This window comes from Acartia tonsa, chromosome 1 (assembly GCF_053477335.1).
Source record: "Acartia tonsa isolate MP-2025a chromosome 1, ASM5347733v1, whole genome shotgun sequence".
Taxonomy (NCBI): Eukaryota; Metazoa; Arthropoda; class Copepoda; order Calanoida; family Acartiidae; genus Acartia; species Acartia tonsa.
In genome coordinates, this window is record NC_137260.1 from 42310692 (window position 1) to 42328540 (window position 17849).

The 17849-nt window shown below is 32.4% G+C and overlaps 1 protein-coding gene across 2 annotated transcripts in view; it reads left to right on the forward strand.

The window, feature by feature from the left end:
* Window positions 1-17849, forward strand: part of LOC145319827 (cell adhesion molecule Dscam2-like) — a 181333-nt gene that overhangs the window by 93774 nt on the left and 69710 nt on the right. For both annotated transcript variants that reach the window (XM_080162204.1, XM_080162195.1), the window contains exons 36-40: window positions 6898-6964; window positions 7517-7555; window positions 8055-8119; window positions 8635-8742; window positions 9062-9080. In XM_080162204.1, coding sequence (XP_080018330.1) covers window positions 6898-6964; window positions 7517-7555; window positions 8055-8119; window positions 8635-8742; window positions 9062-9080 — 298 coding nt within the window. The remainder of the gene's footprint in view (window positions 1-6897; window positions 6965-7516; window positions 7556-8054; window positions 8120-8634; window positions 8743-9061; window positions 9081-17849) is intronic.

Below are 17849 nucleotides of genomic sequence, written 5' to 3' on the forward strand. Positions count from 1 at the left end.
TTTGCCTGGATGCCTTCCTACACCATAGAATGCAGGCCTGGGTTAAAAGAATGGCTAAATTTTTAGTACTGTTTAGCAAAAAAATATTATTTAATACCTATATTTGCGACAACTTTTACTACACAGAAACACCCAATTTTGATCAACAACAAAATCCCTGCCCCTCTCGGAGAGCCTCGAACCCGCAACATACGGATAAGAAAACCAACATTCTATAAATGAGCTATGAAGGAGATCAAATATCAAGTGTGAAAAAAGACAAGGTAGATAAAAACTGAAATCTTATAGCGTACAATAAAATTTCACATTGTTAATGTATATCATCTTAGCTCAGGGGTAGAGATGAGAGTCCAGTTTTGCATCAGTTCAAGTCAGAAGGTTACAAGTTCGAAATTACCCAAACACTATATTATTAAAGATTTACATTGTACCAACAGTCACTTAAATTATAAATTTGTTTTTGGCGAGACTCAAACTCGCATCCATAAGACACGATAGACAAGGAAATAATAAACTGAAAAAATTAATCATGTCAATCATCACTGGGATTTGAACCCGCAATCATCATAATCGATAGCTATTACTTTGACCACCATACCAAAAACGTTAATAAATTTTCTTCAAAATTAATAAGATACAAAAAGAAAGCGAGAGATAAAGAGAAAAGAAATCCTATTATATAAAGTAGTAAGGTTTTTTTTGTCTGTAGCGAAGGATCTCACAAACCACTGAACTTATATGAGTATCCTTTACACGGTAGCTATTTTTGAGAAGGGTGCCACCACCCTCCCAAGAGAAATCGCAAAAATCCAATAAATATAACTAGCGCTGCCTAGCTGAAACAGCTAATCTTAACATAGATTGAAAAGAAAACATTTTATGTACCCCTAGAGCATCTAGGGGGCGTAACTGCTAGAGAGTAATACATAATAAACTAAAATAATAAATATCAATCACATCTATTATCACCGGGATTTGAACGCATGAACATCATAACTGGAAGCCCACACTTTGACCACCATACCAAAAAAGACAATATATTTTCTTCAAAATTAATAAGATACGGAGAGAAAGCAAGAGAGAGAGAGAGAGAGAAAGAGAGAGAAAGAGAGAGAGAGAGAGAGAGAGAGAGAGAGAGAGAGAGAGAGAGAGAGACTGAAGAACAAAATATTATGATCTAACATCACCAGGAATTGATTGCATGATCTTCATATCTAATAATCAGCGCTTTGACCAGAATACCACAATAGACAACATATTAAGTTCAAAATTGTTAAGATGTACTCAAAGAGAGAGAAAGAGTAAAAATTGAAAGAGGCAATATAGACAATGTTTAGATTTTTTTAGTATTAGTTTAAATTGACTGTACCTATATGATATCCTCTATAGCTCAGATAAAAAGCAATAAAAATTTTTAAAATTTCCCATGGCCTATTGAATGCTTTACTGTAAAGAAAATATTTCGGTTTAGCTGTTAGAAGATCCTTTCCTGCAGATACGAAAAAGCTTACTACTTTATATAATGGGATATAGTTAATAGATTTAAGTTTTTTTTTCTCGCGGGAATTAGAACCGGAACTCTATATGACGTTATTGAAAATAAAGAAAAAATTATGTCAGACTTTACCCACAAAACCACACCATTACTATTTTATATCGGCAATTTTAAACAATACAATGTAAGTATCGTATATGGGCTATATTTTGAAATGGCCGAATATTTTGTTCCAAGCTATGGTTTATACTTTATTCTGTACTTTTATTCAGGGTTGCCACTTTAGAGTAAAATTTATTCTTATTAATAATAGTATATAACCGCCCAGAGAAATTTTAAAGATTGTATAGATATGACTTCATGAATATTTCAAATAAAAAAAATACAAAAAATATCTGACAACCGTTACGGTTTCGAGGTTCAACTCATTAAGATCAAGGTAGTGTCCACATAATTCATGATCAAGTTAGTGTCCACATAATTTTTGAGAATATTTTTTGTGGATTCCCAGTCAGATTAGAACCAGAATTTTAGAAATGGCATTTTTTTTCAATAATACATAATAAAATTTGTATTTGATATTCACTGACCCTAAATACATTCTCACTTTAATATTCCAGTATCGCTTCGAATCCGAATTAGAACCGGTTCTTAGCCACACTGAAAAATATATATATATGCATCGTATTATATCCAGTTATCTATGAACATAAAAATGTACAATCAGTTCAGATTAAAGCCAGTGTTATATAATAATAGTTAATGATACGATGCTAAATAACTATAAGGAAAGATTAATTTGTTGTCAACGGAATTTTGGATAAAAAATGTGTAACCTAGGAAGGCTAGAACCTGGATTTTAAGGATGACAAACTAGCGTGTTAACCCATGCGCTATTTAGGAAAGGAATTTTCACCCAAATTTTTAGGTAATACTTAAAAATACTAATATAGAAGGTTGGAAGCAAAATGCTTTTTAATGCATGTAAAGTAAATATGTTTTTCTATGAATATGTTAATATTTATATTTTATGATGGATTTTATAGATGTCGTTTCTCTAAGTCATACGCAGTCATATGTAATGTTGAAGGGTGACGCAAATTCAGATTTCAGTTTTCATGATTTGAGAAAAATTCACCATTACTTGAAAAGTTGTTATTCTTAATTTAATTATAAAAATTTTAAATTTTGCATGTTGCATTTTCTTGGCTGCTGGGTTTCCTATGATATTAGCATTTTAATGGAAAATTAATATATATTGAATAAAATATCTGAAAAACCTCATTTGAATCACATTTTTTCTTAAGCAGAGTCGATCCTGAGTTTTAAGATATGAATTAGATATGAAGAGCAAAAATTAATATAACGCCTTGCCCAATCAGCCATAACGTATGTTATGTTTGTTATGGAAATTTAAACATATTTTAAATTGCAACAAGATTTGTTTGTAGACAAATTTTCCTTTTGTTACGTGGAAAAGCAATAAAGATAATTCCTAGAATAATATAATATTTTAATTTTTTTTATAGTATAAAGAATAAAATTACTTTTAGTAGACATCTTTGTAAATAAATAAAAATTGATTTTGACTCCATAGGTAATAAGATTCATTTAAGTCAATCTATCAAATACTTAAACATTCTGAAGATATTAATACATTACTGGGAAAGTTATGAAGAGTTTAGTTTTGTAGATTTAAAAATCACTTTTTTGTAAATAAAAGACAATTCATTGTGTTGTGCGGATTTCCTATATTTAGACAAAATTTTATTTTTTGTTAGAAACAATAATAGGAGAATGTATAATGTATATCTACAAAGGTATTCATTGTTGTATATTCAAAACCCACCTAACCCCCTTAAAATCCTTTAAAATGATGGACAGTTATAAAATGCCATTTCCCGAAGTTGCACGCAGTCATACACAATGTTAAAAGGTTAGCTCAAATTTCAGATACTATTTTTTGCAATTTGATTTACTTATTTTCTCCATGATATTTAAGCGATGCTTTCAGGATTATCTAATTTGCTATGATATAAAGATGAATTTTTCTCAAATCATGAATACTGAGATCTGAAATTTGCGTCACCCTTCTAACATTGCGTATGTCTGCGTACGACTTCAATGTTTCAGGATGATGATTTTTATAAGAATCAATATCAATAATGTATCATAACAGAAGGAAACAATTATTTTCACTAATTTATCTAAACCTGGATGGCACATCCAGGCATTTCTAGTCTTATATATGAAGCAAAAGATATGGTATTTCTGACTTTTTAATGTATAAGTTAGTTACTATTCTCAAAGGAATTCGACACTGACTATTGATAATATAAAAATATAATAGATTAGGTCAAATTTTATCTTTTCATAGATATTTATGTAGAAGGAGAAAAATAAGGCTTACAGAGCAATTTTGCAATTAAAATCTTTTAGAAAATTTGCAACTTTCTGATTTGTTTCAATAAAGATCATTTCTATGACAAACATAATCATTTCTTTATCTGTGAATAAAAAGCATGAAACTAAGGAGAAAATTTACAACTCTACACATCAACGACAATAGTTTTGTGTTAATAATTATCATTTCTATAATAAACATATTCCTTTATTTGTGCATAATGCAGGAGGCATGAAACAACAGACATAATATATTAAGTGGTCCATCTTACCCCAAAATTCGTCAAATTTATAAAGGAATTGCATAGCAGTCAAACACCTAGTTTTTGCATTCTATTTATACAAGCGATGAAATTTTCGATGACTGATTATGTGAACAAAAATATAAATATTAAGCCATTTTCTACCAAAATCTGTACATTAATACAACCAATGACATGTTTATAATTTACCTCCACTGTCCTCCTATTGGCTGATATAGAGAGTATGTCTCAAGATTATCTCTATTGTTGAAACAAAGCAGAAGAATTTACAACTTGCACATCAAATGCAATTTCTACTGGCCAAACTCACAGACTAGAAATACTATAGATTGATTACTTTATATATTTTTGATCCTTATATAAAAGAAACAGTATTGGGAATGCCTCAGTTAACTAATGAATCTCGCTAACCACTGAACCGACATGATTCTTAACGGTCACGGACAATGAAGCTTTTTAAAGTTCCAGAGAAGATTTATAACTTTTTTAGAAAGGACTCCACCACTCTTCCATCAGAAATCACCACCCCTACCAAAAAAGGGGAAACAATAAATTGGGGGGTTCGACTCCCTTCACCCTCCATTAAGTGCTCCTAAAGGCCTTAAAGGGCGTAACCACTAGTATTATATAATTGACTACTATAATATTTTTTTAACGATATCAGTGTTTGCTTTTAATCCCAAGGCAAATCTAAAAAAAAGATTTTCTATGATGATTAAATGGGCATTCCTCATATTCAATATTTGGGTAAGAGTGCCCAACTGAAAATTGCACGAAGGGCATATTTGTATGGCTTTTTTCTACTAATCATCTTCAGGATTTGTCACTTACCCTTGTATAAAAGTAACAGGATACCTGTTTGTCTTTTCTTACTGAAGGATCTCGCTAATCGCTGAACCGATATGGTTCTCCTGCACAGTTTAGCTTCTCATAGGTCCATGAAAGGTTCATAACTATTTTGGGGGAGAGTAAAATTTGAAACTAAAATTTAAAATGTATTGGTAGACTACCACCTCCCTTTCATCCCCCTACTCTCAAGTGCCCCTGGAGACCTATAGCCGCTAGTTACATTCCAAAGAAATAAATGATATTTTTAAAAGCGAAGCTTTTCTATAATTAGGGCCTGTCCGTCCGTACGTCCGTCGGTCCGTCCGTCCGTAACGGATAGCTTTTTTCGTTAATTTAGACATGTTAGAATTGCCCTATCGATTTCAAATTTTGCATGGTGATTCCTATAGTAGTCAGGAACGATTTAGAAAGCGTAGCAACTCTATAATAATTACCAAAATGTCCGTACGTCCATTTTAAACATGTTGATTTTTTTACTTTTTTAACAACAAATTTTTATGTGATCTAATCATCCGATTGATCTGATTTTTGGTATATTGATTCCTAGGAAACACAGTATGATGTTTTAAGTGACGCAACTCTATAATCAGGTCCTAAAAATGTAAGTATGTCTATAAACATTATCCTGTTTTTAAACAAATTTACTTGCAATTTTGCTTCGACTCATATACATTTATATTCTGATTATTCAGTTCTGACACTATATAATGTCCGTTTGTCCTACCGTTTCAGTGCTTCGCTTTTATGGATGTTGTCATCCTTGTTTTAATAGGGATTTAATTTTAAAGATTGCATTTGAGAATATGATAAAGAAACATAGGGATAAGCCAATGGATAAAAATATTTCATTATAAATATGGAAACAAATCCTAAATGGTAGGAAAGATTAATTAACCCTGTAAATCTTACTTTTTATAATAAAAACACAAAAGAAACTTAAGCCCATTATAAACAGCTTAACCAAAGATTGTTAATAAAAGAAAAGTTAAAAAATCTGTTTAAAATCATACAATAATTAATTTTCAATATATATTTTTGTAGCAGATATTGTCAATATGTAGCAGATATTGTCAATAAATCCCTGCAAACAACAATATCTTCCTATCCCTTATTCCCTGACAACTTCATATTTTATTCATAGAGGAGAAGATTAGTTTGTTTTCATTGTTTTACAACATTTTCATAATATCCCCATAATTCGTCGTTGGACCTCCAATTACCATCCCTACAACATATGCTTTGGGGAGTTATATTAACCCCCTTGTTAAGTCTAGAATTTTTGGTATGCGATACCCTTTCAATGCAGGGAGGTGGAGGGGACATTGGGCTGTTTATTACACTAGTCCCCAAGTTGTTTGATAAAAATTCCTTATTCGTTGGCTTAACAACTTTAGGGACTTTTTAAAAACTTTAATTGATTAGTTCACTAAGTTGAGTGCATAAATAATTTCTAAACACTAATTGTAATCTACAGAAGGGATAATTTTCTGTATAGTCATTAGGGATTAACATCAACTTAACCTCCATAGTCTTATCCCTTTAAATCCCTGCATATTTCGACTAGATGATACGCCTTTATTACCATTATGGTCCAATGGGGCACAAATGACCAGTGTTTTTAATAACTTCTATGCAGTGGCGTGCACAGGTTTTTGCTAGCGATGCGTTTATTGTGAGGTCAAAAAAGGGGAAACAGTCCTTCCAAAATTGAATTTTAAGGTGGTTGACACCCACATACATCCCCCTTTCTCACGCTTATGCACGCCCTCATGTAAAGAAACTAATATTTAAAACCAAAAAATATAATGATTCCAGAATAAGGGAGTGGGGTTAATTATAGACCACTAGTAAAAAGGATGTTGCCAATTTTGACTGGATTGTTTTTAGAAGGTTTTGACAGATTGAAAGAGAATGAAATTACAGTCGGAGGCCAATCAAGAAGTCTTATTCTAAGGTATGGCTAAGTGCATTTTTGTAGCGCAGTTATTCTACAATGATGATATGTCTGCAAGTCAATAAAAGTCTTTTAATCCATAAAATCTTTGAGCTTTTATGACTACTAAATATTTGGAAACTTGGTTATTTTATATACGTGGATACTATGACAGAGGGAAATTTGTCAACAATTTAAACATGGAACTCGTTTATTGGTTAAGTACAGTAGGAGGGGAGGGAACGAGGTAAAGAGGGTGGATGGGGAAAACCTTGACTTTAGGCTGCTGCGAGTATTACTTTATTAAAGAACATAAAAAATCTAGTAAGATTACTAAGATCCAAGTAATAATATATCCATTTATAGCATATTTTCTAATTGCCTTTAAATTAAAGGGATATTTGTCATGTAAAATTTAAAATGTAAATCCTTCAAAAATAAACTCCATACAGGAAGGTTTGAAATTACTAGAACAGACAATCTTAATTTTAAGAAAAGCTTCCCTAGATAAGAAAACGATAATCATTACCAGCAAATCTACATTATTAATGATTTTTATTATTATTATTTTAGGTCATTAATACCAGGCCAAGAGTATTCACTAACTGTAAGGTAATCATAATTTTCATTCATCAAATTTCTGTAGGTGTTAGCCGTTTATTAGAAGCTTATTAAATAATGGTCTAAATATAGTAGGTTTATAAAGTCCTTTAAGTCTGACTTTAAGCGTTTCGATAGCGGCTAAGGAGACATGTTTCTTTTGTTTGATTATTGTTTAAAAAACACCTAATCTTAATATAGAAATTTGTTGGAGTGCCTTTCCTTTTTTCACCCTTTCACGGCAAAATCCTGTGCATGCCACTATATGTATATCAAAATGAATATAGTTTAAAGGAATATTTTACTAACTTTAAGAAATCAGGATTTTAAAGGGATAAGACAATGGTCGATTATTTTATGTACATCCTCCATGATGATACAAAAATATCCATTCTGTAGATTACAATTAGTGGTTGAAACGTTTGGGCACTCAGCTTAATGAATCAACCAATCAAAATTCAATGAAAGTCCCAACAAATACCAACAAATAAGAAAAGATTTTCTTTTTTAGGGCCCACAATGAAGTTGGTCCTGGAAGAACAAGCCAAAGAATCAAATTTAAAACAGAAGAACTAGGTAAATTATTTAGTATTCATATTGTAAGAGAAAAAATAAATATCTTTGACAAACAGTACTAAATAACTTTATTTAATAATGTACAATGACCTCTTGGAGGCTATGTGACAATTCGGAAATAGTCCTCTCCGTGCCACACCTTACTTCGGAAATAGTCCTCTCCGTGCCACACCTTCAACATACTCTGCTTGTGAATTGCAGTGTCACGCTCAATCGCCATGGGTATTAAGTAAGGAAACACCCTACAGTCAAACAATTCTTTGATTGCACGAGCCTTATCTGGAAGTCCTAACTAAACATGGTGATGAGTTTCGCCTGTTTTGAGGCCAACGCATACATCCTACTCTTAAATGTCGCGCATCTGACAACGTTTTAAGTTTTGTCGCAAAGTCGAGTCGAGACTCGATCCTATAAACTCCCCGTCGACGAGCAGATGCGTTTTTTTTCTACATTATGAATTTTTCTGTGTAATATCTAATTAAGGAAAAATCCTCCAAAACATATTTTTTGTTTAGCACCTGAAGGAAAAGCTCGTGTGGTGAGGGTGACAGGATTTAGTTCAACAGAACTTGAGGTGGTGTGGACTGCGCCCCCCAGGGCCATGTGGAACTCCAGAGAATTAGGTATTATTTAATTATCGAGACAGCCCGCAGACAACCAACCCTTTTAGTGCATTTACATTATCTTTAAGCAATTAGAAATATTAAGGGATAAGATAATGTACGATAAATTAAGGTATATCACTAACTACACTGCTGGTTTTAACCAACCAATCAAGATTAAATAAAAGTACCAAAAGTCCCTCACAACGAGCGTCTGCTTTGGGAAATTGTATAGTCCAAAAATCATTGTTGGGTTGAATCTTATGGGATTATATTGGATAGGTCATCTACAGTAAGAAATATATTTTTTAAAATATTAATCTATGTTTTATTTATAAAGGCTATACAATTGGATTCAGGTAACTTTTTATAATCAATTTGTAATTATTTTGCTGATTTCCCTCATATTGCATCAGGACCACAAATAAACGTTTAAAGAACATATTTTGGGTTAGTTTAGGTTTCAATGGTCTATTTATAGGTATGAGTGAAAGTACCACCTTTTTCAATGTTGTAACGTGGTAAAACCCATACAACCAATTTAAAAATAAATATTATTGGTTTCACCCCCCCTTTTCTTCAAAGAAAAAAGAAAAATAACTATATGTTGCATATACTGTATTCTTTGTGTTGTATTAAATTTAGTTTTTTAAAAATGTAAATTTAATTATTTAAACAACAAAGCATGCATTTTTTATCACAGTATAATTAAAAACTTGTGTCATCAATGACCTTCTAAACGGTCAACCAAATGGATGTAGAATATACTTGGATATTAAGACAGGAAAAAAATTGTTGTCAATTTAGCTTGCTAACATGGAACTCTTTTAATGGACAGTTCCTTTATCCAGTAGGAGAGGAGGGTATGGAGTAAAGAGGGTGGAAAGGAGAATCATTAGTTTAGCCAGCTGCGGGTTTCTCTTTAAAAGAGAACATAAAAAAATCTGGTGTATGATCCAATTAATAATATGTCCATTGCAAACCAGATGGACAAAACTTGAGCTCTGCAATGTTAAGTGTCCATTTAGTTCTGGTTAATTAAATGTCTATGGCATGCACCACCCCTTGTTAAACTTTTGTGTTGCTATTATATCAACAGAAGATTTTTATAATACTATTATTAGAACAGCGTTATTTGGTGGTTATAAGACATAGAGATATATAAATTACTCTAATAACTAAATGCCAATTTAAGATTATATGTCAGAAGGATGGTTCCAAGTTTGAAAGGTAGCAGTACCCGTCAGTCATACTATCCATGCCAGATGGCCTGTCCTTCAAATTATGCAGAAAAAAAGTGTGCAAATTGTCCTGCAGGCCACTTAAACATACACACACACACACAAGTGTCGAAATTAAAAAAGAATGTTGATATGCAGCAGTAGATCATAAAAGCGGGATGTTACAACTGCGGTTTTACCAGGGATCTAAAGGGATAAGACAATTGACAATAAATTGATGTACATTCCCAGTGATAATACACAAAAGTACCTTTTCGCAGATTACAATTAGTGTGTTAAACGTTTGAACACTCAAGTTAATGACACAACCAACCACAATTCAATGATAGTCCCCAAAGTTGAGCCAACAAATAAGAAAGTGTTATAATAAAACTTTGGGGACTAGTGTAATAAACAGCCCCTCTTTCTCCTTGGTTTTTCAAAAGTTGGCAACTTTATTAAAAGGTACTACGATTTTTATACCATGTTTTAGTATCTATCAAATTTTCTATAATCAGGTCTGTACGTTCGTCTGTATGGAACGGAATGCTTTTAGTGTTAATTTAATCATGTTATAATGTCATATTAAATTTAAACTTGACATGATGATTCATAGACGTCCAAGCTTTTTTTTTGGGGGGGGGGAAATTTTAAGGGGGGGGTAATGCGTTTTTGGGGGGGGTAAAATGACGCGCGAAGCGCGCCGAAATTTTTTTTACCCCCCCCAAAATTTTTACCCCGGGGGTAAAATTTGTTTGGGGGGGGGTAATTACCCCCCCTGAAATCTGTTGGCAGGGGTAATTTTAGTTTACCCCCCCAAAAAAAAATTTACCCCTGGGGGGGGTAATCGCCCCATTACCCCCCCCCCCTTGGACGTCTATGTGATGATTCCTGTAGGACGTAGGTCCATTTAAAACATGTTGATTTTTTAAATATTACAAAACTGACATACAAATAAACACACATCCATGTACTAAGTGTTTAATCTTAAAGATTATAGATTACCTTTATTTCAAGTACTACTAGTTACTTAACTTAAAATGCATGTGTCTATTTGAAAAGATTTTATATTGGTCAATTTGTTCTATCTTGTCAATTTTTGCTTGAAATTCAAGGCCATAATTTACATAGATTTGGAATGGTTTCATTTCACTTTCTTCTTTACAGGATTGATTCCGCCCACTTACTGCATTGGAACCTTATAACCCTGAGGGGTGTTGGACTAAACGTTATTTCCTAAGACAAAACTAACTAAACCTAAACAAACCTAAAAAAAAGATATTGTATTTTGCTAAATGTATTTACTTCCAAAGATTGACGACCAATTTTGCATTGTCACAATATCCACGTATATTCTATATCCAATGTTAAAGTAAATATTTTATTTAATTACTAATAATTGAAACAAAACATGTAATTATGGGAAAAACTTAAAACATCTAAATAAGAAACAGTAGACTATAAAACATAATATAAAAAAAGATGTATTATATTAAGTAAAACCCAGACAGGAGTATATAAAAAGTTTATCATTTGTTTGTAACTTTAAACAAACTTTGTGTATCAAACATCTGTTTTTATAGTCCTCAACATTCATTTCAAAGATTTGTACAACATTCTATTTTTTTAAACATAGCAATAAACACAATACGCAAAGCTTTTATTAACAAGGGAACTCTAAAAAAACATTTTATTCTTTGTATGCTGTACAAATTATAATCATGTCTAGGTAACCATATTGATTTAATATAAATTATAAAATTCAGTTTTTAATTGTTTACATACATACCTAACCTGGATAACCTCTAGGAGACAATATACACCATTATGTGTTATTTTGGTGTATCTCTGAACCAAATCTTGGTTCTGAAGTGCATGATTACGCGGCCAAACGTCCCACAGACAACCAACCCTCTGAATGCACGACCTTTGTCTGAGAAGTCCTAACTGTACATGGTAATGATTTGTGATTTTTTGGGCCAAGGCATTCCACCTAATCTAATTATTTATGTTGCGAACCTGGCATAGCAGCAGTAGGAACTTTATACATTAGATACCTTAGATGCAAGTTATTTTTACTGGCCATCATAGTTTGATACATATCATAAATCTTTGCTTAAACTTTTTTCATTTGTACATAACTACCTATCTATAATTTTTTTACACTTTATACTTAATTTAGATGCTGTACAAGTATGAATGTAAATCTGGGTGTCCATACGTTATATATACTTATTTATCTAACTAGTAATCATTTTATTCTTTACATGCTGTACAAAATAAATATGATATTCTTACCGACCAAGTTTAATTATTAATTATGATATTCTGGATGTCTTGTCAACGTTTATCTTGTCTACATACCTTTATATGCATTCTATATCATACTTTTTTCTTTTTTATGCTGTACAAATGATAAACTAAGTCTTGTTGTCTATCTTATTTTTGTATAAATCATAATATACTGACTAAACTTTTATCTTGTAATCTACACATACTTACTTAACTATATTAGTTCAGACATTATACACTTTGCTGTATAAATGCTGGATTCCGTGCTGGAAGAGGCTGTGTTGACCAAATTTTCACCCTTAGGACAGTTATTGAACAATGTGTTGAATTTAACAAGCCACTCCATGTAAATTTTGTTGATTTCTCTAAGGCCTTTGACTCCATACACAGACAAACACTCTGGAAAATACTAAGAAGTTATGGTATACCTGAAAAGATGATAATTATGATAACTAAATTTTATGACAACTTCCAAGCCTGTGTTTCAGTTGGAAACAATAAGACATCTGATTTCTTTAAAATAAGCACTGGAGTTAGACAGGGATGCATTTTATCACCTATTCTATTTATATTGGTCATTGACTGGGTGATGAAGAAAACCACAGAGGACAAAAAACGTGGTCTCCAGCTGGGCATACTAGGACACCTAGAAGATCTGGACTTTGCTGATGACCTGGCACTGATTTCAGAAACAATTAAACAAGCTAAGACAGATAGACTAGTCAAATACGCAGGACAAGTCGGGCTCTTTGTTAATGTCAAGAAGACTGAAATTATGAATATACCTACAAACCCTGATCAAACTATAACAATAAATGGTGAACAATTGAAACAAAGCAACAAATTCACCTATTTGGGGAGTGTTATCAGCAGTGAAAATGGCTCAAAAGCTGATGTTAAAACCAGGATTGATAAGGCTAGGGTTGCTTTCAACAGTCTACACAACGTTTGGAATTCAAAGAAACTTGCTCTGAAAACAAAAATCAGACTTTACAACAGTAATGTGAAATCAGTTCTTCTTTATGGAGCTGAATGCTGGAGAACTGTGAAAACTGAATCAAATCAACTTAATGCATTTCACAATAGCTGCCTAAGAAGAATTTGCAAAATATTCTGGCCAAACAAAATATCAAACATTGAGCTGTATGCTAAGACCAAGTGCAATAGTATTGAAGCAGAAGTGAAATTTAAAAGACTAAGGTGGCTAGGATATGTGCTTAGAATGGAACAAAATAGGTTTCCAAAAAAGTGCTTACAATGGAACCCCACCACTGGTAAACGTAAACGGGGACAACCAAAAATGACCTGGCGTCGGAGCACTGAAAAGGACCTCTTTAATTTGGAATTAACATGGGGAGAAGCTGAAGCACTTGCCAAAAAAAGGAATTCATGGAGGAGCAGGGTGGCCGTATTCTCTGGACTCCACAGTCCAAAAGAGAGACGCGCCTGAACTGAACTGAACTGTATAAATGATAAAATAAGTCTGGATAGCTTTCTTGGTTTGGTATAAATCATAATATTAGTATACTTCCATAAGTAAACTAATTCAGACTTTATACTTTATATGCTATACAAAATACAAATATCTTATGAACAATGAACATACCTACTTTTTCATTCTAGTCATTGTATACTTTTTATGCTGTACAAATAATAGAACAATTCTTGATAGCCATCTTGGTTTGGTATAAATCATAATATTCTGCATAAACTTTTTCCTGTATACTAGTACACCTATCTTCATAGTATAAACTTACAACTAAAGATAATTTACATAAAGGTTGTTAAATGAATTATTATTTTTTTACTACTAATCTTTATTTTAATTAATTCATAAAATACGTGGATATTATGACAAGGGAAAATTGTCGCTTACATGGACATCACCTAATGGTCAGTTCTTTAATCCAGTAGGAAGATAGGGGATGGGGTAAAATGTGAGGATTGGGAGGATCGTTATTTTAGCCAGCTACAAGTGTCACTTTATTAGAAACCTTAAAAATCTGGTGTAAGATCCAAGTAATGATAAATCCACTTGATTTAACACTTTTTTATTTGTTTTTATATATTTATTGAGTAATTATAAGATTGAATATTATAATTGATTATCATTGTTATTATATTTGAAACTTTTGCTAAAACAAAATTCATTAGTTGATAAATCCTGATAACTAATTTTATTTATCCTTAAATGTACAATTATTTTCTAAACTTAAAGTATTTAACCCTTTGATAGTAGAAATAAGATAAATAAGCTTGGGGTAAGCTTTACTTGGCATATTTATAACATTTATATTTACATATTTAAATATCTATATTATTATATGTATGTACAAATTTTTTTCTTTTATATTATTTGAATGATACTTGCAGTTTAAAGATAGTTGACCCTTCACTCTCAATTCTACTTCTAAAAACAAATTTGGTGATTGGTATGCATTTTTCATGGGGGGTTGGAGGTAGGGTTGGGCCGGATATCCGGTGTGGCCGGATATCCGGCCGGATATCCGGCCATTTTCGATATCCGGCCGGATACCGGATATTGAAACTATCCGGCCGGATATCCGGCTCTATAATTTTTTATACTTTACACCAAAAATCTCTGCTTTTTAAAATCTTAAATGGCTATAATTTTCTTATTATTGAAGCTAGAAGAACATTTTTTTCTGAATAAGTTTAACTTTATGTAAATTTATATAAGATTTCTGAAAAAAAAGAATTTTTACTACTTTAATATCTGGTAATTTGGCCGGTTATCCGGCCGGATATCCGGTAATTTGGCCGGATAACCGGATATTTGCCGGATATCCGGCGTTGACCGGATATCCGGCCGGTTACCGGATATCCGGCGTTTGAAATCAGCCGGATATCCGGTATCCGGTATCCGGCCAAAAAAGTATCCGGCCCAACCCTAGTTGGAGGTACCCAAAATTGTTAAACCCCTCTTTGTACCTATAAGTAGCTTCTCTGTAAAACATTACCATATTTCTTAAGTGATTAGAGAGATCCTTCACAACAGACAGACAGACAAACAAACATCCCATTACTTTTTCATGAGGATATGACCTTGTAAAACTGAATTTTCATTTAATTTGAAATTTAAAAACCAGCTGTATCCATCTGAGAATAAATTTTCCATATCTTAATACTTAAGTTTATTAAAACATACAAGAGATGCATATTTTTATATAAAAGTTGGTGTGCAAAACAAAAGTTTCTTTTCAAAATATTCAATCTTAACTTTTGCATTTATACATTTGAATCAATTTCAAAATGCAACTCAACTTTATAATGGAAAAATAAAAAATAATTTTTCTTGAAATTGAGAACGTCTTTTTGACTGGTCTATAGGATAAAATTCATTAAATAATGTTTTGAGGGATAATATACTGTAATATTCTGTAGAATGCGCCATTTTTAGTAGCGAAGCTACTCTATAATTCGAAATGTCCGTCCGTCCGTCCGTCCGTCTGTCCGTCCGTCCGTCTGTCCGTCCGTCCGTGTAAGACAGAATAGGGGAAATGTGATTTTCTCGGCTCCTATTAAATATAGACAGCTGAAATTTTTTGGCAACATTCCCATTATTAAGGAGCACAATTAACTATAAAACATCAAGGGCGGTCGGACCCCTTTTTAGCAGGTTTTAGGCTATTTTTGTATGTTTCACATTTTTCTCCATATCTTCAGTGTTTATGGTTCGATTTTCAAAAATTTTTCAGTTATTGATATCAAAATTAAATTTCCTGTCGTTTACAGAAAACAACCATGACGGCCACACTGCCTTTTTGCAGGTTTTAGGCTATTTTTGTATTTTTTACATTTCCACCATATCTTCATTGTTTATGGTCCAATTTTCAAAAATTTTTCAGTCATAGATATGAGAATTAAATTTCCCGTCGTTTAAAGAAAACATCCATGACGGCCAGACTGCCTTTGTGCAGGTTTTAGGCTATTTTTGTATTTATCACATTATTCTCCATATCTTCAGTGTTTATGGTCCGATTTTCAAAATTTTTTGCAGTTATAAATATCAAAATTAAATTTCCCGTCGTTTAAAGAAAACAACCATGGCGGTCAGACTGCCTTTTATCAGGTTTTTGGCTATTTTTATATATTTTAAATATTTCCCCATATATTTGGTGTTTTTGGTCCAATTTTCAAACTTTTTTGGGATAAATACACTTTAAATCTATTTTTACGTATTTCCATCCACGATTTTTTGTGCTTCGCTACTTATGGATGTTGTCATCCTTGTTTATCATAGATATTTTAGATTTTTTATCAAGATACTTGTGATACTTTTTGTGAAACTAGCGGCTACGCCCCTAGAGGCTTCTAGGGGTACTTGAGGTGTTGGTGGGTCAATTTCGTACCACACATTCCTATTTTATTTTAAAAAGAATATATAAAGGTAATTGGATGAGGGCAGGGATGGAATCCTCCCTAAAAATAGTTTTAAACCGTCCCAGGACCTATGAGAAGCTACACTGTAAAGGATAACTACATCATTTCAGCAGTTAGCGAGATAGTTTGGTACAGACACAAAGATCCTTTTACATTATTATAAGGATAAGCTTTTTCCTTTCCCCCTGATTTATATTTATTCTGAAATATTCAAAGTTGTAAAAGAATTCTCATAAATATGTACATTATACATACAACATACAATGTTCTCCGTGCAGATACATGCATGCTTTTGGAATAGCTGCCCTTTAAAAAAAACTTTCAACCAATAAATAGTTATCTCTCGCATCATATTATAAACAGCTTTCGCGGATATAAAATGTACAATTATAAAAAAAATTGTTGCAATTTTATGATTGTACATTTTTTTATTCGTAGAAAACTGGATATAATACGAGTATTATTTTTCAGTATGGCTGAAAACCGGTTCTAATCCACCGGATATTAATCGGTTTCAAAGCGATACGGGAATAGTTATTTCTCGCATCGTATTATAAACAGCTTTCGCGGATATAGAATGTACAATTATAAAATTAAAGCCAGTTTTTATATTCGTAGGAAACTGGATATAATACGAGGCCTTACATAATTTTTCAGTATGGCTGAGAACCGGTTCTAATCCACCGGATATTAATCGGTTACGAAGCGATACAGGAATAGTTATTTCTCGTATCGTATTATAAACGGCTTTCCGCGGATATATGGAGATGCGATCCTCAATTTTCAAATTCTTTGAACGTACATATGAGACTTTTACAGAAATGCTTCGCATCCACAACTATCTATCTATGCTTGATATAAAGTCAACACTTTATAGAGCATATTATGAATATTTGATTGACGCGTGCCCTGCAATTATCTAGTAGCACTCAGGGGCAAGACACAATTACTTTAGCTAGGCCCAAGGCATTATTTGTATCAATTTATGCATTCATAGGCCTATCTTTACCTATATGACACCATATATGGGTAACGCTAGCCTATTCATGGTTATCTGTATGTGATTTGCTAATAGTATATGTTTATTAAAGATATTATGTTTATTGTTAATGTAATCATATAAACAATCAGTACAAATATGTATGCCTACAACCATGCCTGATTTACGTCACATATTAACACACAGACATTTAATTGCACAGACAAACACTA